Genomic DNA, 21,827 nt, shown 5'->3' with positions numbered 1-21,827 from the left:
TCGTATCAGATAGAGGACCTCAGTTCACCTCCAGGTTTTGGTGGAGTATGCAAGCTGCTATGGGCACGAGGTTGGATTTTAGCACGGCTTTCCATCCACAGACAGACGGTCAGTCAGAGAGGACCATCCAGACAATAGAAGATATGCTCCGAATGTGTGTGTTAGACTTTGGCGGTTCTTGGAGGCAGCATCTACCTCTGGTGGAGTTTGCCTACAATAACAGCCATCATGCTAGCATAGGAATGGCTCCGTATGAAGCTCTGTATGGGAGGAAGTGCAGAACACCTGTTTGCTGGGAAGAGGTCGGAGAAAAGGCTCTTGCAGGGCCAGAGTTAGTCGAGATTACCAGCAAATTAGTGCCTATCATCAAAGAGAGGATCAGAACAGCTGTCAGTAGACAGAAAAGCTATGCAGATGTCCGTAGGAAGCAGATAGAGTTCCAGGAGGGGGATATGGTTTTGCTGAAGGTGTCTCCAATGAAGGGCGTAGTTCGCTTTGGGAGAAAGGGTAAGCTAGCTCCACGATACATTGGTCCCTTTGAGATTCTACAGAGGATCGGGAATGTGTCGTACAAGCTGAATTTACCTGCATCTATGGAAAGAATCCATCCGGTTTTTCATGTTTCTATGCTATGGAAATTTGTGTCAGATTCGGGCCAGGTTCTCAGTGAGCCTGATGTGGAGATCCTAGGAGATCTCACATATGTTGAGCAGCCAGTGAGGATCATTGACACCCATATCAGAAAGTTGAGAAACAAGGAAATTCCGATGGTAAAAGTCCTGTGGAACCATCATAACCTAGAAGAGTGCACCTGGGAGACACGGGAGTCTTTGCTCCAGCAATACCCATATCTGTTTTGAGGTTAGTTTTTCCCTTTCCTATGTGTTTATGTGCTTCGTGTTTAAGGAACATTCGGGGACGACTGTTCTTAAGGGGGAGAGAATGTAATACCCGGCTAGAGTCCGGCGTCGGAAGTCCTGTAGTCCGGTGGAATTTCTAATGCCGGAATCCTCTGGAAGGGTACGGATTAGGTTTTCCTATGTTTTGAAAGTGTTTTCATGTTTTAAAGTGTTAAAGAAGTAAGGTTTTGCAAGAAAAGCACCAAGGCAGAAAAGCCAAGGTTCGGCCGTCGAAGGTGACTTTCGGCAGCCGAACGTGCATGGCATTCGGGTTCTCATTCGGCCGCCGTAGTTGGTCTGGCCAGCCAACTACAAAAGGGCCTAGGTCGGTCAAATGGATAAGATTTTCTTTCCATTTGCACGAGCTGAGGTGAGACTTGATCTTCCTTGAGTGATTTATGTGTTTTCTCAAATCTTTCATGGTTTTGATGGATTTTCATGTGTGTTTGAAGTTTTTGAGCCAAAGAGTAAGTTTGGAAGCTTGGAGAGTTTGAGAGAGGATTTCTCCATATCTCCACATAGGGATTGTTCAATCTCTTGTTTGGAAGAGGTAAGTGAAGATCCTGAACTTCCTTTCTTGATTTTGAAGGTTTTATGGGAGTTGTTTGGGTAGTTATGCATGTTTAGGTTAAGGGAGGTTTTTGAGGATTTTGGTGTATCAGCATGGTTAAGTGTTGTTTGATATGTTTGTTGGAGGTCTTAGGAGAGGTTTAGACCTCTTTATGCATGTTATATGGTATATGCTAGTTGGGAGTAGTTGTTATGCATGTTGGCTAGATTTTGGATGAAGTTTGCATGAAACAGAGCAGGTTTCTGCCCAACGGGCAAAACCAGGTTCGGCCACCGAAGGAAGGTTCGGCCGCCGAACCCCTTGTGGAGGCAGTTTCGGCTGCCAAAGCTTGCCCCCGAACATTTGGACTTTTGTCTCTGGAGGCAAGGTTCGGCCGTCGAAAGTGCCGCCGAAGGTTGAGTTTCGTCTCTGGACGAGACTTTCGGCTGCCGAAGGTGCCGCCGAACATGCATGAGTTTCGTCTCTGGAGGAGAGTTTCGGCCGCCGAACCTGCCGCCGAAAGTGCCCTGTCCAACTTTCTTTTGCATGTTTTATGTGCTTGTTCTAGGATGTTTTAGAGGGTTTGTGGGGAGTTTCTTAGAGATGTTCTTGAGTTAGTTTGGTCCCTCATTTCAGTCCACCTGTGTAGGAACGGACCAGAGGAACCAAGGAGTTCAGCAATGAGCACTGCTTCAGAACCTGCAGAGTCAGTACAGAGTCAGCCAGAGGTGAGTGGAACTGAACTAAACCTTTGAATATGAGAACTCAAACATTGTTAGCATGTTTCATGCATCATTTATGCCATGTGTATAGTATTGCATTAGAGAGCACGAAGATGTTGCATTAATCAGTGCATGTACAGATCGGGCGTAGCTTGGATTCATTAGCCCCCTAAATGAAGACCTGAGGAGCCCTGAAAGGGCCGGGCACACGGTACCATAAGGTGCTGAATGAAGACCTGAGGAGCTCCTTCGCAGGCCGGGCAATGTGGGGGAATTTTGAATTAGTCCGTCTGAGATTATGTGATTTACTTGTGTTGTGATGCACTCCATGAGATCATGTGTTATAACATGTTTTATATGTACTACTCACTGGGCTAGTATAGCTCACCCTCTCCCTTAACCCCAGTCTTGCAGGTTCAGAGTCTAGAGAAGTCAGCAGGGTATAGATAAAGAGAAGAGTTATGTAATAGCTAGTGTGGACATGTAATTGTACAAGATAGTGTATGTTGTATAGATGATGCTTGACCTTATGAGTTGTAATCCCTTTTGTATATACATGGTCGGTTATGCAAATGATTTTATTGTATATGAAAAACCAGGCTTAACATTCTATGAGTTGACCCGCCCAGAGCAAAGATGAGAGCTCTAGCAGGGGTTTTACAGACCAAAGATAGAGTATGCATAGGTTAAGCCTTGGAACAGAGAAAAGTTTTAAGTTTTACAGAAAATGTATGAGCATGTATGGGATTTCACAGGTACACAGAGTTCACAGCAGGCTTGCTACGGGTCCCGGCGGCCTTAAGCCGATCTGGATCCTAGCGCCGGTAGCAGTTCGATTTCCGGACTGTTACAATTAAACAGTCATGTAAAGTAATGATGTTATTGAGGATAGAATTGTGCTTGACCCTAGTATGTTGTTAATCCCTTTTTTGTTACATGATCTTTTAATGAAATGTTTTATGATGTTATGTAAACCAAACTTAAAATATGTTATGTTACCCCATTGGAGCAATTGATGAGGACTCCAGTGTGGGGTTGATGATTATGTATATGATTAGTGCATGCACAGGTTGAGTTTTGTGAATGAATGAAAAGAAAAGTTCAAAATTTTTATGTATGTGTTGATCATGTATGGGATTAAACAGGTATTCAGGATGAATGTTTGGCTTGCTACGGGTCCTAGCGGCCTTAAGTCGATCTGGATCCTAGCGCCGGTAGCGGTCCGGTTTTCGGGTCGTTACAATCTATGTTGATGACATTGTGGTAACTGGAGATGATAGAGAATAAAGGTTTCGACTAAAAATCTTCTTGCTCAATAGTTCGAGATCAAAAATCTAGAAAAATTGCAGTATTTTTTGGGGAATTGAAATAGCCAGATCAAAGAAATGAATCTTTATCTCTCAAATGAAGTATATCTTATATCTCTTACAAGAAATTAACATGTTGGGTTGCAAGCTGGCAGAAACTCCTATTGAAGCAATCATAAACTATAGTCAGGAATTTGTGATTCAGTTAACCAAAAAAGATATCAGAGATTGGTAGGAAGTTTAATATATATATATCTCCCACCAGGCTTGCTATTGCATATGCAGTGAGCTTGGTAAGCCAATATATGCATGATCCTCGGGAGCCTTATTTGCAAGCTATTTTTGATATTCTATGGTATTTGAAGTATGCTCTAGAAAAATGACTTTTTTTCTCCAAGCATGGCCACCTCCGTGTAGAAGCCTTTACAAATGCTGAGTGGGTTGGATCTCTAGATGATAGATAATCAACTTCTGGCTCTAGCTATTGTACTTTTATGGTAAGAAGTGTAGTTGTTTGATCAAGCGCTGAAGCAAAATATAAAGTAATGGCTCTTGGAGTTTGTGAATTACTATGACTATAGAAATTGTTAGAAGATTTGAAGTTGTTAAGAAAAAATAGTCTTTTATTTTGTGACAACAAAGCTGCCATATTAGAATAATTCACAATCACATCTAATATGATCAAACAAAAAACATTAAAATTGATCATCACTTCATAAAGGAAAAAGTAATAAATAGCTCCTTGAGTATATTACATGTGACATATGATAAACAACTAGCTGATGTATATTTTCCAAATGTCTTAGCAATAGGATCTTGATTTGCAAGTTGAGTTGGACATATGTAATATTTTTGCATCAATTTAAGGGTTGAGTTGGACATGTGTAATATCTTTGTATCAATTTAAGAAAGAGTGTTGACTAGAGCATGATTGTAGGACTATTCAGCATAGTTTCAGAATGATTTGTTTGATTTGATTAACATAATTTCTGTAAGATATTGTGATCGAGTAATTAGTGTTTTTTTTTTTTTTTGAGCTAGAAAACATGTATAAATACTTATAATTTTCTCACTTCAATATACAAAAAAGTAGGGTGCTCATGAATTGGTTCAATCCATGAAATCCAACTAATTTAACCCAATTCAAACCAACAAACTTAGTTGGATAGTTATGTTGGATTGGTTTGGATATTTCATTCAATTTATATAAATTTTTTTATTAGTTTTTATTAGTTAATCAACAAATAATTATTTTATATTCAATTATTCATCTTAAATGATAACTCTATCTTCTTCTCTTTAGTTTTAGTGTTTTAATAAGATTTTTTGGTATCTTTATTATTATTAATAATAATCTAATATCTCAATTTAATTATTTTATTCTTACTTTTAATTTTTAAAAAATTAAAAATTAGTCATATTTTTGCACCTACAATATATTTTGCAGATACATTATTTTATTTTTCAATAATTATTTCAGGTGCAGTAATTTTTAAATTTTTATAAAATTAAAATTAACATTTATGAAAAAATTAAATTAATATGTATAAATTATTTTAATTTTAATTTATTTAAAACTTAAAAGTAACCAAATTTCTAAAAAATAGTTAAAATAATGTAAAATATATTTTATTTTTTAATTTTTATATTAGCATTTCATTGATTTTATTAGTATATTATTAATTAGTAAATTAATCTTAATAATCGATGGATATGGAGTTAATAGATGGATTGAATAGTTAATTAATAAAAAAAATTATAAATTGAATTGAATTTAATTACAAAATAAATAAATTATATGTTATAATAGATGAAAATAGTTTAAATGCAAATTTGATTTAAATCAATCATCAAAAACTCTTTAAAAAACCCTTTTATATTTTATAATTCTTCAATTAAATTTGTTTTAGGTCCACTGTTTTGGCAATTTAATTGTGGATTCTCAAATCTAGTAGTCACCGTTGCTCCTGGGAAAAACTAACTAATTAATCATTGTTTTTTAAAAAATATATTAAATAATTTCTAATGAAACTAAGACTTTAAAAATAAAATAATGATAATTAAGAGTTAAATTTTAGCACAACTTTTACTATATCAACCAACGGTATCAGTTGCTAAATTTTAAAATAAAAATCTTTTAGTTGAATTTTTTAAATTATAGAAAATTTAATATTTGTTTATTTTAGTATATTAGAAATGTAATTATTGTAAATAAAAATTAATATATTAAAAATCATTTAAAAATAATGAAACAATAATATTTTTTACCAATTTAATTTTTGTATCACTAAAAATTAATAGCAATCTTTGTTTCTCTAATTTCTATTAAGTCGTGCAGTTTCGATTTCAGTTTTAGACCAATTTCTTATAGAAATTGAAATTTAAATCAAAAATCAACTTTTTGAATTTTTTAGAATTAAGATCAAATTTCAGTATGATTTTGGTATGGTTTTTGTATGGTTTTATGTATTTTTAGTTTTGATTTGATTTTAATATCAATTTTTTTTCGATTTTAGTTTCAATAAAATATTTAAATTTTATAATAAAATTATATTTTTGATTTTGATTCAATTTTAATATTGATTTTATTTTTGGTATAATTTTTTATTCTTATAATAAAATTTAAATTTAAACGAAAGATAATACTAATATTATTTATAATAAATCTCATATTTTAATATTAAAATAATATTAAATATCCATAATATTATATAATATTTTTATTTAAAATATAAAAAGACACTAAATAATTAAATATAATATAGTATTTTTATTATATTTTTTATATTTTATTAATATAATTTATTAATATAATTTTATTAATATTGAGATAGTGTATATATCTAATTTATTTAGATAGAATGAATATTAATTAACTAATTAAGTTATACTACTATAAATATTTAATAATTAATTAATAATTAAAAATTATAATAATTTTATATTATTATTATATTTATATAAATAATAATAATAGCAATTATAAATATATATATATAATTATTTTAGTAATTTATATTCTAATAGTATAATTCTATTAGCATATATATATTATATATATATAAATAGAATAATTATAATTAATTAACCAAATTCATTAAATAAAATGGTAAGAAGTATTTAATAATTAAACAATATTATAATTATATGTGTATAATTTTATTAAAATTATATGATATACATAATATATTATTCGAACTATATGTTAAAATTATAATATTATTATAAATTATTTAAAATATATATATATAAATAATTTTTATTATGATTTCAATTCTCAATAAAAAATAAAACTAAATAATTAAATAAATTTAATTTGATATAATTTAATTCCTTAATCATCGATTTTTTTTTCTTTAATTTAATTTCACATAATTTTTCGATTCAATTCAATACAATTTTTTATTCGGTTCAAAATCTTAAAAAACCGTGCAATTCCCTCCTAACCACCAAAGTGCAAGAGGCGTGAAAGAAGGTCCTAGACTAAGTATGGGGCTCCCCTCCTTTGAAGCTTTCAACTCAAATGTAATTAAGATGTACTTTCTGATTGATTTCCCTTCAACCGTCCCTTGAAGCTTTAAAGCAGCAGCAAAACATGAAGAGTTTTTTTTTATTATTATTTTTCATAATATAAATAATCTCAAAATACATAAATAAATCATATTAATCTCAAAATATATAAATAAATCATTTTAATCACAATAAAAATTTTTAGATGAATTCATTTCATAATAAACTCAATAAATATTAAAATAATTTTAATATATTTTTCACGTTGACATTCATTTATTTATATTTTAAAAATCTCTTAATTTATAATGGATCGAATCTAAATAAATAATTTTGAAGGAAGGAAAAAGATGAACTGCTGATGCCTACTTATCATTTTAATCATTTCACATATTTTGATCTTCCATATTTGGTGGGATTAAGTTTTTGGTAGGAAAGGCGGTCACAGGAAGAACTGTATTAGAAATTGGATACAGAAATCATAAACTCAAAGCCAAATTTGAATGATCTTTCGGCTGCGGAATATTACTCGCTATTTTGAATGGCTGAAGGAAATAGAGAAATTTAATATTATTTAAAAATTTTTATTTTGATTGATTAAATGAGTTTTTCATTTTAAATTTATTTTATTAATGAGTAAGGATTTATTTAATTTTTTAATTCCTTTAAAAATAATACATTAAAAAACTCTTTATTTTGATTGGCTTAATGGGTTTTCTAATTAAATTTAAATTTCATTATTTAATGAAAATAGTTTCATTAAAAATTTCTTAATTCAATTAAAATTATAAATTTAGTTTTAGTTAGCTGGATTTAACGAATACTTAAAATGTATTATTATTATTATTATTATTATTATTTTAAAACGTAACAACATATAATATTAAATGAAAAAAAAGTAATAATTTAGTTTTAAAATACTAATTTAATTAATTAAAAAACTAAAAGAGTACTGAAAATTTAAAAGGTAAACAAAAAAAAGTGATTTAGTTTACATGATCTTACGCCTAATTTGATTTATTTAAGGGATAATGGTAAAAAAAATTTTCAAGCTTCAAAAATTAATATTTTAATATAATTTAAATAAATAATTATAAAAAAATTAATTTTTTTAATTTCACAATTATACTCTGACTTTTTAAATAAATATATTTTAAATTAAATTTTGATTTGTTTAATTTTTTTTATTTGATTTACTTATAATTTTGAATGGCATAATTTTAAGTGCTAATAACTTTTTTTTTTACATCATAAAATACAAATTTTTGTATAATTATCCAAAGTATTATAATAATAACACTATTAATAAATAAAAAATTATAATTCTCACTATCTAAAAAATAATTATATTTATTATATTTATTTTAATAAAATTAAAAATTAACCATCAATTTAATTAATCAGAAATAATAAAATTAAATTAAATTTATAACTATATTTTATATTTTATATAATAAATTTAATTATTTTAAATTTATTAAATTGATTATTAACGTTAAGTTTAATCAAAATGAATATAATAAATATAACTAATTTTTTAAATTGAAAGAATTATAATTTTTAATTTACTAGATTTAATATTATTATAACGCTTATAATTTATAATTATATAATAAATTGTACTTAAATATATAACAAAAACGTTGAAAATAAGTTATTTATTTTTAAAAATATATCATCTTAAATTATAAATAAATCTAATTAAAATTAAAAAATCAAATTAAAAAATTAGTTTGAGGCGTATTTGTTAAAAAAAATTTAGAGAATAATAGTTAAAATTAATAAAATTTTGAATTTTTTTAATAATTATTAATTATATTAAAATATTAATTTTTGGTACGAACTAAAATAATGATATGGCATTTGTATTAAATTTAATGATTAAATTCAACTATATAGTATAAATAAATTTATGTAGTTAATTTATGATATATTTAGGGATGTTAATGGATAGAATATAATAAAAATTAAAATATTTTGATTCAAATTTATTTTATATTAATAATATTTAAATTCATTTTAAATTTAATTTAAAATTAATATAAATTAGTCGAATCTGTTTCAATTATTATTTTCCAAATAAAATCCAAACTAGTTTAGTTTTATATATTTTAATTAATAATTTATATAAAAAATACTTCTCATTTAAAAAATTTAATACTTCTAAAATATATTTATATTTTTAATTTTTAAATAAAAATATATAAAAAATTTTATAAATATTATTATAAAATATATATTTTTATATTAAATTAACTATTTATAAGTTCTGAAAGTAGATATCCTATAAATAAAACTTGAATTCTATTTGAATCGGTTAGGAATATTTTTTTAAAATTTGAACTAGTTTCATATTCGATTATAACTATTCAAATCCGTTTGATTAGAGTTTCATCGTATTCAATACTCAAAAATATTGAATCTCATTATTATTTTTTAATGTTATCCTTTGATTCAAATCAGACTAATTGTTTTCTCAAATAATTTTTAAAAAGAAAAGTGAAATTCACAATATGTTAAATATAAATATAAAAAATTATGATTAAGATGCACAAAGCCTCATATTTCATCATCAAGTATTTGTTTATTGAAAAATTTTATTATAAGTTGTTAAACAAATAACAACTTAATTGTGTTGTCTACAAATAAAGTTTATTATTCATAAATCAATATTGGAAACGAAAGATTGTGTGTTTCCGGCAGAGAGAGGAAAAAAAAATTATGAAAAAATTACTATTTAATCTATATATTAGGAGGAAATTTATTTAACAATTTTTTAATTTTAAAAAGTATATTAAAATATTTATACTATTTTAAAAAATCTATTTGTTAATAAATTTATTAATTTCAGTAGTTTATTATTTAATCTGCATAGTTTAAAAAAATATATTAATTAATCCTTTAAGTTTGTAAAAATTCTATTAATTAATTATTTTATATTAAGAATATTTAAAATTTTTTTAATATTTAACTGTTAAAATTAATAGAGTGATTAATTTACATATTTTTTAAAATATCGAAAATATTTTAATTTATTTAAAATTAAAAAATTAAATAATAATTTTTTTTATAAAGAGTAAATAGTTAACTTTTAAAAAATTTGTGCCATTTAAACTTTTATACTTTTATTAAGGTAGAATAAATCAAAATATAATATAATATTATTTTTAATAATAAAATATATTTTTTTACATCATTTGAAAACATCAAAATTTATTATATTTTAATTAACCTAAAAAGGTTTAAAAAATATATAGTATAATAAATAATTTTTAAAATTAAAAAGTAAAATTTTATTGTATAAAAAATATTTTTATTATTAAAAAAATAATATTATATTAAATGAGATTACTCGACTTCTGAATAAAAGAATAGTGATTTAATTAATAAAAAAATTAAATTAATTTTATTTGATTTTAAATAAAAATACATGAATTTAATTAAATTTATTTTTAATTAAGTATTGAAAAATAACATTTTAATTATGCATACGGTGAATTAAATATAATTTAAATATTATTAGAATATAAAATCCCATGTGAGATTTAGCATATCAAATCGACTCAATTAATAGTTACATTTCACATTTTTTAATTTTTTTAGTGAATTAGATATTTAAAAATCACATACAAATTATTTAAGAATCGGATATATTTAATTTAACCTATTTTGTACTTTTATCCGTTCAATTTGACCTTTATTTTATGTCTAATCTAACCCTGGAATGCCTATTTATATAAGCCCAGCTTAGATACTCCCTCTCTTTATCTGGGGCAAGCTTTATTACCCCTATCCAAACGAGCCGAAAACCTACTCGATACAAATAATGGAAACAACAGCAGAGCCGGAGCTTGCCCGAGACCCCTCCGACAACCCTAATGAAGTTGTCTCTGATGAATCCTCGCCGGAAACGGACCTCACCCTCTCTCCAAGCCAACCCCAAAATCAAATTAACGATCCCCAAAATTCTTCTGAAAACCACCTCCCACACTCTTCCGAAACCCAGTCTCCACCACCCAATACGACACTCGACGCCCCCGTTTTAGACTCTCAAGACGACGACTCCTCCGACCCAATCCCCGAAGACACCATCGAAGAACAACCCCAAAATCCCAATTCCGTAGACCCTCCTCCACCACAAAAACGACGACGCCGTAGGAAGCGGTTCTTCACCGAAATCAACGGCAATCCGTCTTTCCGACGGCATAGGATAGCCGGAGGCCTGTCTGAAGAAGTTAACGTCGAAGCATTCATTGCAATCTCTGTAGGTTTTCCCGTAGATTCGCTCACCGAAGAAGAAATCGAAGCTAATGTGGTGTCGACGATTGGGGGCACGGAGCAAGCTAATTATATTGTTGTGAGGAACCACATTCTTGCTCGGTGGAGATCAAATGTGTCGACTTGGCTAACTCGTGATCACGCTCTTGTGTCAATTAGGGCCGAGTACAAGAACCTAGTCGACTCTGCTTATAATTTTCTACTAGAACATGGCTACATAAACTTCGGGCTCGCGCCTGCTGTTAAAGAGGCGCAAATGATGTTGCATGAGCGGGCTGACAAAGCCAATGTGGTGGTTGTAGGAGCGGGTCTCGCCGGACTCGTTGCAGCGAGGCAGCTAGTGGCTATGGGTTTTAAAGTGGTCGTCTTGGAAGGTAGAGCACGGCCAGGTGGCCGTGTAAAAACGATGAAGATGAAGGGCGACGCAGTGGTGGCCGCCGCTGATCTGGGTGGGAGTGTTCTCACTGGAATAAATGGAAACCCACTCGGAGTTCTTGCAAGGCAATTGGGTTTACCTCTTCATAAAGTGAGAGATATATGCCCTTTGTATCTACCTGATGGGAAGGCTGTAGATTCAGAGATTGATTCTAGGGTAGAGGTTTCGTTTAATAAATTGTTAGACAGAGTTTGTAAACTTAGGCAGGTCATGATTGAGGAAGTTAAATCTGTTGATGTTAACTTAGGAATTGCGCTTGACGCTTTTAGGCATGCTTATAAGGTAGCTGAGGATTTACAGGAGAGGATGCTATTGAATTGGCATCTTGCAAATTTAGAATATGCAAATGCTTCACTAATGTCTAATTTGTCTATGGCTTATTGGGATCAGGATGATCCATATGAGATGGGAGGTGACCATTGTTTTATTCCAGGAGGTAATGATACTTTTGTTAGAGAGCTTGCTATGGATCTGCCCATTTTCTATGAAAGAACTGTGGAGAGTATAAGATATGGAGTTGATGGGGTTATTGTTTATGCAAGTGGGCAGGTGTTTCGTGGTGACATGGCGCTCTGTACAGTGCCATTGGGGGTGCTTAAGAAGGGAACAATTGAATTTGTCCCCGAGCTTCCACAAAGAAAGAAAGATGCAATACAGAGATTGGGATATGGGCTGTTAAATAAGGTGGCCCTGTTGTTTCCCTATAATTTTTGGGGAGGAGAGCTTGATACTTTTGGACATTTGACAGAAGATTCGAGTAGGAGAGGTGAATTCTTTCTGTTTTATAGTTATTCATCTGTTTCAGGGGGTCCACTTCTAATTGCTCTTGTCGCTGGGGATGCTGCAGTTAAGTTTGAGACAATGTCTCCAGTGGAGTCTGTTAAGAGGGTCCTAGAAATACTGCGAGGTATTTTTCATCCAAAAGGGATTGTTGTTCCAGATCCAGTTCAGGCAGTCTGTACCCGTTGGGGGCAAGATTGCTTCACATATGGGTCTTATTCTTATGTTGCAGTTGGGTCTTCAGGAGATGATTATGATATTCTTGCTGAGAGCATTGGAGATGGAAGGGTTTTTTTTGCCGGAGAGGCAACAAACAAACAGTATCCAGCAACAATGCATGGAGCATTTCTAAGTGGGATGAGAGAGGCTGCTAATATACTGAGAGTGGCCAAAAGGAGATCTTTGGCTTTAACCAGCAAATCAAATAATGATATTGAGGAAAGTGATGATTTAACTGAACTATTTAACTCTCCTGATCTGACATTTGGGAGCTTCTCTATTCTGTTTGATCCCAGATCAAATGATCTTGAATCCCTTTCATTATTAAGGGTCAAATTCCAAGGACCAAAATTGGATTCCTGCTTGCTATGTCTCTATGGTTTGATTTCCAGGAAGCAGGCCATTACACTAAGCGAGTTAGGTGATGATGGAAAGAGGATGGAAGTGTTATCTCAGAACTTTCAGGTAAGGTTGGTTGGTAGAAAAGGCTTATCTGATGCTGGGGATTCCCTCTTCAAGCACATCAAGGCAGCCAGATCCAGACTAAGTGTTGGGATCTGAGATTGAAGCTTGGCATTAAAACAAAAGGTCTGTCTCTCATTTGCAGTCCTGTGAGTGGAGGTGGCTAAATCATTGGCTTCTCAAACCGTTAGAGCTGGATTGATTTCATCTAGGGACAATTTTTTTGGTAATTGTTCAGGTAATTCCGAATTGATTATAACCTGTTTTCAATGTATTTCATATGGATAGTCTTTTTGGGCTCTGTCCAAAAGTTGATTTGGGCATTGTATTTGCTCCAGGGTGGAGCAAGATTTTGCTGTCCTTTGTAGAAACAGAGACCACTACGAGAAATTATTGAATGGATGGTGGGTTAGGTTCTGTTATTTTTTCCAATTCTTTACATCAGAGTAATTTTTGAGAAGGATTGGGAAAGTGCTTCATTTGCTATTTCTTTTTCAGAAGATTGAAGCTGATATGTATAGAATTCCAGTAAGTTATCTGTACTTATTGAACCCATCAATGCATATGAAAAGGAATCACAAATTTTAGGTTCTGTTTTGAGATAGACATGGCCCCAATCCCATCGAATCTTTTCAAATAATTTTGTTTATCAAGATGAATAATTTACTCCAATGGTTTGGCTTTTGTTGTATCAAGGCTAATATTGATTGGAATTTTAGTTTTTCTTCTTGTTGTTCTTGCATTGAGCTGAACAAACCAAGCTGATATGATCCACCAACCGCCCAAATTTGCGAACTCATTTCTAACCACCTAATAACTAATTCCCTCAAACAGCTAGTGGTACAAGTTTGGACCCAAAAACAACATAATCCGAAATCACTTGCAAATTGTTCATTATAATATGTTATACTTGAATTCAGTTCATTTCGTTAGAAACAAACTACTACTTCTTGCTGATTCTTAGGATGCTGAGTTTTCATGTTATGGGCATCATTGACTAAGAGAATGTTGGGTTTTAACTCATGAAACTTATACATTTATTTAAAAGTATTTTTATTTTAAAAGGATTCAATTCAATTTTTTTATTTTTATTAAATATTTTTTTTTAGAGTAGGGTAAAGCCAGCTAGAGGAGAGCATTTTTCTATTCGAATTGAAAAATCGAACTAATCGATTAGTTAAAATATTCAGTTTGGTTCGATTAATATTTTTTAGATTATTTGATTTTCGATTTGATTCGATTTAAATCGATTTTATTATATATTATTATATTAATTTTTATTCAATCTAGCGAGCAATCCCAAGTTTAACTTTTTTTTTCTTTATTCAATTTTTCTTTATTTAATTCGGCCAGCGAAAAGATATTAAATTTGCAAATTTCGGATATAACCGAAGTGAATTGATTTTTATTAATTTGATTTAATTTAATTATATTTTAATAATCGATTTAGTTTAATTTTTAATATTTTTAAAATTTAATTTTTAATTTTTTGAATTTAAAACCAATCCGATCGATTACAAGAAAAGGCCGCACAGCCCTAAAGCCAGCAAGAAAAGGCCGTCATGGCTCCTGAAAATTTTTAAATTATTTAATGGTATTTAAATAAATTTTTTTTAGAACATCAAAGAACCTGTATATGTTTAAAAAAACTTATTGTTTTATTTTTATTTTAAAATTATTTAATTACAATATTTTTATATTTTATAATATAAAATTAAATTCTTTATCATATTTGTCAAAAAAAAAATTTACTACTTAATTCTTTCCCTTTTCTATTTGTTTTCAATCCAAAAAATTTGTTCTCATCTTTAAAATTTTAACTTTAAAACTCATCTTTTTTCAGTTATTTACTTATTATTTAATTTTAATTTAATGCATCATTTTATTATTAAGAAAATATATTTTTTATTTATCTCATTGAAATTATATATTATAATATTTAAATTTTTAAAAAATAAATTTTAAATATTTAGAAAAAAGTGTTTTGCCAGTAAAGTTAGATTATTTAATAGATTTGATGGAAACATGAGTTTAATAGGTAATAAATTAAATAATTTAATTTAAAAAAACCTTCGATATAAATAAATATTATTTTATGGGTAATAGATTAGAAAATTTAATTTCTTTTATAAAAAAATTAAATTTTATTAATAAATCATGTATTAAATTAATACGTTATTTTAACAATATTTTTTCTGAGTTTACATATGTGTTATAATGAAAAAGCTTTTTCTATAATAAATATCATTAAAAATTAACTCTATAATACAATTAGTATTGAGCTACTATATTAATTGATAACTTCTATAGAAAAATATATTTATAAATATTGATAATTAAATCACTATAAATATATTTTAATTAATTAAAAATATAAAAAAATAATTGTGATTTAATTATAATAATTTTTTTAATTTTTTAAAGAAATTTGCTTTAAAATGTGTATATTTTATGTACTTTATTTGCTTTAATTACTTACTTGTATTGGTTTTTTATCACTGTTTAAAATAAAAGAATTTATTAAGACGTTTTTTTAATAATATTATTTTATTTTTTTTAATATTAATAATTAAATAGATGAAGGATAAAGACCTTTAATCGAATAAAAAATTAAAGGTATTTTAATAAGTTTTTAAAAATATATTAATCAACTTATTAATAATGATAAAATCTTTTATAATTCACTCTATAAATAAAAATGATAGATGAAATGTAAATTCTAATTATTCATTAACAAAATTCGATCATGTTCTAAGTCGAAAGAAAGCATTCACGTCTAAAGAGTATTTCCATCAATAGTAGTCTATAAAATATATCTATTTATTAAGAAATATAAAAAATAACACATCTTAATAAATAATTTAGATTTTAAATATAAATTGAGAAAAATAAAAAAATATTATAAAAAATATATGCAATCAGTTGAAAAAACACAGTAGAAAACAGATACGACGAGAGAGGGATGGCCTTATTCACATACTTCATAGAGTATGAGTCAAGGAAGAAAAACTTTAATCCATTAACATCAACGAGGAAGAGTTTCCTCCAACGAAATTTCAACATGCTAAAAAGAAAGAAAAAGAAAGCCAAAACAAAAATATTTATACCACCTTCGAATGAGGAAAGCAAAATTCATATCCGAGTAAGAATAAAAACTACGCCTACTGATACGGATCCAATAGGGCAAGTTTCTGACAATGGTGTGGAGCAAACTTATGTCATTCAAATGGATCTAAAAGGAGTTCAAAATCATATTCATATGATCCATATATATTTGGGGCGTGCTTCAACTCATATAGGACAGATTTGGTGCAACACTTGCAATCATAGGCTTAGGGAGCCTAATCAAACCCATGGGCTAAAACTACACAAAGGGAAGCCTAAAGTGAAGATCAAGTAAGGCTTTTGTGAAGATTCAGCTTTGTTATGATGGGCTTGCTATATTTTTATCATTTAACACTTGTTTTATTTTAGCATTGTTTGGGCTTGTATTCTGGCCATAATTTATCTTTTAAGTTTTAGAGTGTTGGGCCATGTTATGGGCTTATGTTTTAATACTTATGTGTTATGTTAGTGTGTGATTGGGCTTGGGCCTTATGTGTTTAAGTCAGGTCTAAGAAGAGTGTCTTAGGGTTTTATTTGTGTTTCTTCTTACTATATAAGGATAAGAAACAATTGTAAGAAGCAGCTTTTAATCAAACTTTTCAGAATTTCTTTCATGCCTTTGGCGTGTATTGCTTTGAGTGAGAGTGAGGATTTGCTTTCATCAATTGCACCAGGAATCTTGGCTAACTTATCAACTATTCATTGTGGCGTTTGTCGGATTCTCATCTAAATCCTTCGATCATTGGTGTTTCAGCTTCTCTAAGTTTGGGGTGCCATAGGAGGTGGGTTTATCAGATCTTTGGATTCCGTATCTACTTGTGCGTGTGGGTTTGAGGCTTGTGCCATAGGGTTCCGCGTCAGTTGGTATCAAAGCACGGTGATAGATAAATTCCTATTTATCTATATTTATTTATTTCATAAGTTTTTTTTTTATTTTTTCTCTATTTTTTTATTTCAGTTTATCTTATAATTTCTCTCATAAAAAAAGGAAGAAAAAAAAATAGAGAATTTATTTTTTATTTCAGTGTGAGATTTTTTCTTTAAAAAAAAAGTGAGAGATAAGAAAAAAAAAAAAGAAGAGTAAAGAAAAAAAAATTATTTCAATTGTTTGATTTCAAAAAGAAAAAAAAAAGAAAAAAAGAGGAGAGATGTCAAAATTTAGTGTTTTATTCGTGAAATATCATACTGAATTCAAGGAGAATCCCATGTCGATCGATTCTTTTCTTATCATTATGGTTGAAGATACGAGGACGAATCTTTTTGAAGAAGTAGAGAATGATACGGATAAGGAAATAATACGATACTTCAAAGATTTAAAAAGGGAAACTCTAAATCATGACAAATCAAGTTACCATCGCTTAATTCAAGGCTTACGAGATGAGAACTATATTTGGGAAGCATGGAAAAATAAGGAAACAAATCAGACTCTCTTCAACACATGTGGACGCACAACACAATTTCAGATCGCGTAATGCATGTATGGCCAAATTGTATTTAGGCCAGTTTTATTATTTTGGTATTTTAGTATTTTGTGGGATTTGTTTTAAATTAATTTAGCCTATATTAGAAGCCAAATTCGTGCAGCCCATTTAGGAAGGAGATTTCTCCAAGATAATTTAGGAAAATGATCTTTAATGTAATCCAGATTTGACTATTTGACTAGATATGGTCCTATATTGTAATTACACCTTCCTACAATAGAATTAGGGTTTGAAGGCTATAAAAACACCCTTAAGGTGGCAGCCACGAGGAGGCAGTGAATAAAAATGATTTTTTGAACAATATTTGGTTCTTCTCCATTATTTGGTAACTTATCAAGGTTTAACCTTGTGGCGTTCTGATTTGGATTTTCTCCATGCTTAGTTAACTTATCAAGAATTTCTTGTGGCGTTCTCGAAGCTGGAATCGCTTGATTATCTATGTTTTTAATCACATGGTTGGTTAGGGGTGTGGTAGAGCAACCTTCGCTTGATTATCCATGTTTCTAATCACATTCGTTGGTTAGGGGTGTGGTAGAACAACCTTCTGGAAGATATCTTTGTCTTGTTCTCTATCAAGTTGTGTGACGGGGTTTTTGATCACAAGTTGGTCCTGGGTTCCGCATCAATTGGTGACGCGGAACCCTATGGCACAAGCCTCAAACCCACACGCACAAGTAGATACGGAATCCAAAGATCTGATAAACCCACCTCCTATGGCACCCCAAACTTAGAGAAGCTGAAACACCAATGATCGAAGGATTTAGATGAGAATCCGACAAACGCCACAATGAATAGTTGATAAGTTAGCCAAGATTCCTGGTGCAATTGATGAAAGCAAATCCTCACTCTCACTCAAAGCAATACACGCCAAAGGCATGAAAGAAATTCTGAAAAGTTTGATTAAAAGCTGCTTCTTACAATTGTTTCTTATCCTTATATAGTAAGAAGAAACACAAATAAAACCCTAAGACACTCTTCTTAGACCTGACTTAAACACATAAGGCCCAAGCCCAATCACACACTAACATAACACATAAGTATTAAAACATAAGCCCATAACATGGCCCAACACTCTAAAACTTAAAAGATAAATTATGGCCAGAATACAAGCCCAAACAATGCTAAAATAAAACAAGTGTTAAATGATAAAAATATAGCAAGCCCATCATAACAAAGCTGAATCTTCACAAAAGCCTTACTTGATCTTCACTTTAGGCTTCCCTTTGTGTAGTTTTAGCCCATGGGTTTGATTAGGCTCCCTAAGCCTATGATTGCAAGTGTTGCACCAAATCTGTCCCATATGAGTTGAAGCACGCCCCAAATATATATGGATCATATGAATATGATTTTGAACTCCTTTTAGATCCATTTGAATGACATAAGTTTGCTCCACACCATTGTCAGAAACTTGCCCTATTGGATCCGTATCATTCTCTCCTTCTTTAGAAAAGATTTGTCCTCGAATCTTGCTAATATTTATGTCAAAAAGGGAAGCTTTAGGAACCCATGTATCTTCAAAGACCTCCTTTTGAATAGGTGGAAATAGGATAAAACTTTCGTCATGAATGTTTTCATCAACAACCTGCACACCAAGAACAAATGAACTAGGCATAAAAATATTAGTCATAGAAAGATCATGTGGATGTGACCCATTCTCCTCTACAACTTCCAAAACAGTCTCATTCGCCTCCTCCACCTGATCAATCACGTGCTCCCCATGTCCCTCATCATTCACAACCTCTTCTATAAGTTCATTGATGGAATTCTCAACAACAACTACATTATATTCATGCATTACAACTTCCTCTTCAATTTTAATCTCTATGGAAGTTGAGATTGGAACTTTAGCCTCTTCTTTCTCCTTTTCTTTCTCCACCTTCCCTCCTTGAACTAGTCTTGATTCTTTTCCAGCCTCTTTACCCTCAAACTCACTCTTTTCTCTCATTTTTTCCACAGAAATCAAGCTCTCACTCTCCTTTTTAGCCAAGGCCGAAGCCTCCCTCTTCCTCTCCATCATTTTTATGTGATCGGCATATACCTCTTGAGGTGATAAAGGAGCGAATATAAGCTTATGTCCTTCATGAGTGAATGAGTACTTGTTATTGAGCCCATCATGGTGCACCTTTCTATCATATTGCCACGGTCTACCCAACAACATATGGCTTGCCTGCATAGGTACCACATCACATAAGATCTCATCCTTGTACCTACCAATAAAAAATGGTATAACCACCTGGCGTGTAACCCTAACCTCACCACAATCATTCAACCATTGCAATCTGTATGGCTTAGGGTGGTCAATCGAAGCCAAGCCCAATTTCTCCACCATATACACACTTGCCACATTTGTGCAACTACCTCCATCAATAATGAGAGTACACACTTTTCCATTAACCAAACACCTAGTGTGAAATATGTTTTCCCGTTGTTCTAGGCTTTCTTTCTTAACCTGCATATTCAGAGCACTCCTAGCAACAAGCATCTCATAATGTGCAGCAAGCAACACATTATTAACCAACACATCCGAATCATCACAGGCATTATTGCAATTAAGAGTTCTTTGAGGTATTCTTGTAGAAGTGGAAGCTTGTGAGACATTCAAACTCTCCATAGTTTCAGTTAACCTCTCAAGAGTCTTATTGAGCCTTTGTAACTCACCACTGACTGACTTCTTAAAGAGCTTATAATCGTTACCCATATTCGATTCACTTCCATCAGTACGATCCACCACATTCTTGTCTTTACTCATCCTACCTTAAATCAACAAAGAACAAAAAGAACTAGCAAATATTGTGTTAAAAAAAGAAAGTACTCAAGTGTTTGCACTCTTACCATTCTTTTGCTGATTCTTCAATTGCACTTCAGAAACTAAGGTCAACCAACCAACCACAAGGTGCGTTTAATGAAACAAAGAAGAAAACCTAAAGAAAGAAGGAAGCGCGCAAAAACTAGAAAGAAGACACTGACAATTTGGAAAGTAACACATGAACTATGTTTTGTGCAACTTGAAAAATATCACCTAGAGTATAGATACAAGCAAACAATACTCCAGCAATGTCAAGGAAGCAAAAGCAAGCTTAAACAAAAAAAAGAAACTTAGAAATCAAATAAAAACGAACCTGGACAAAAAATATTGCATTTAATTCACTTCAACGCAAATTAAATATGGATCTACTTAAATCTACCCAAAAAGGAAAGTATCAAAACCCCACAAATAGAATCAGAAAAGAAAAATGTAAATTTCTCTCAGGTCAGAAACATGGACGAAAATTCTGGTGTTAAAAGAAGGATTTCACATCAAATCAATTTAGATGCAATTGCCCTAAATGTGCACTTTAGGAAATAGGCAGAATTTCTTTTATCTCCTAATCTGGATTCGACCAAATTTAAAATTCAAAATTCAAATTGATTCCCATAAATTACTGCAATTAATTGAGATAGGTAAGGCAATATATATGAAAAAGGAAGCAAATCACAATTTCGGCCAGATCAAGGTAAATAAGGCAAAGGCGATTTTTTTTTTTTTTTGGATTTCGATTTTTTTTTTATGATTAATAATCAAGAAGGTGCAGCCATGGACATACAAGCTTTCGCCGAAAACAACAAGGAAGAAAATGAAAACTCAAAAAAAAAAACTCTAGATCCTGAGATAAATAAGAATTTACCTCACTTTGGCTCTGATACCAACTGACGCGGAACCCTATGGCACAAGCCTCAAACCCACACGCACAAGTAGATACGGAATCCAAAGATCTGATAAACCCACCTCCTATGGCACCCCAAACTTAGAGAAGCTGAAACACCAATGATCGAAGGATTTAGATGAGAATCCGACAAACGCCACAACGAATAGTTGATAAGTTAGCCAAAATTCCTGGTGCAATTGATGAAAGCAAATCCTCACTCTCACTCAAAGCAATACACGCCAAAGGCATGAAAGAAATTCTGAAAAGTTTGATTAAAAGCTGCTTCTTACAATTGTTTCTTATCCTTATATAGTAAGAAGAAACACAAATAAAACCCTAAGACACTCTTCTTAGACCTGACTTAAACACATAAGGCCCAAGCCCAATCACAC

At 30.7% G+C, this 21,827-nt stretch overlaps 1 protein-coding gene across 1 annotated transcript; it reads left to right on the top strand.

The window, feature by feature from the left end:
- The first annotated feature begins 10,740 nt into the window (after positions 1–10,740).
- On the top strand, positions 10,741–13,765 carry LOC110626809 (lysine-specific histone demethylase 1 homolog 1). Its single transcript, XM_021772918.2, has 2 exons — positions 10,741–13,401; positions 13,502–13,765. Exon 1 carries the CDS (start codon positions 10,815–10,817, stop codon positions 13,260–13,262), a length of 2,448 nt encoding a protein of 815 aa, XP_021628610.1. The 5' UTR covers positions 10,741–10,814; the 3' UTR covers positions 13,263–13,401; positions 13,502–13,765.
- The last annotated feature ends 8,062 nt before the right edge of the window (positions 13,766–21,827 follow it).

Source organism: Manihot esculenta, chromosome 11, assembly GCF_001659605.2.
Source record: "Manihot esculenta cultivar AM560-2 chromosome 11, M.esculenta_v8, whole genome shotgun sequence".
In the NCBI taxonomy this organism is placed as follows: domain Eukaryota; kingdom Viridiplantae; phylum Streptophyta; class Magnoliopsida; order Malpighiales; family Euphorbiaceae; genus Manihot; species Manihot esculenta.
Note: the sequence above shows the minus strand (reverse complement) of the source record. Positions and strands in the feature narration are given on the sequence as shown.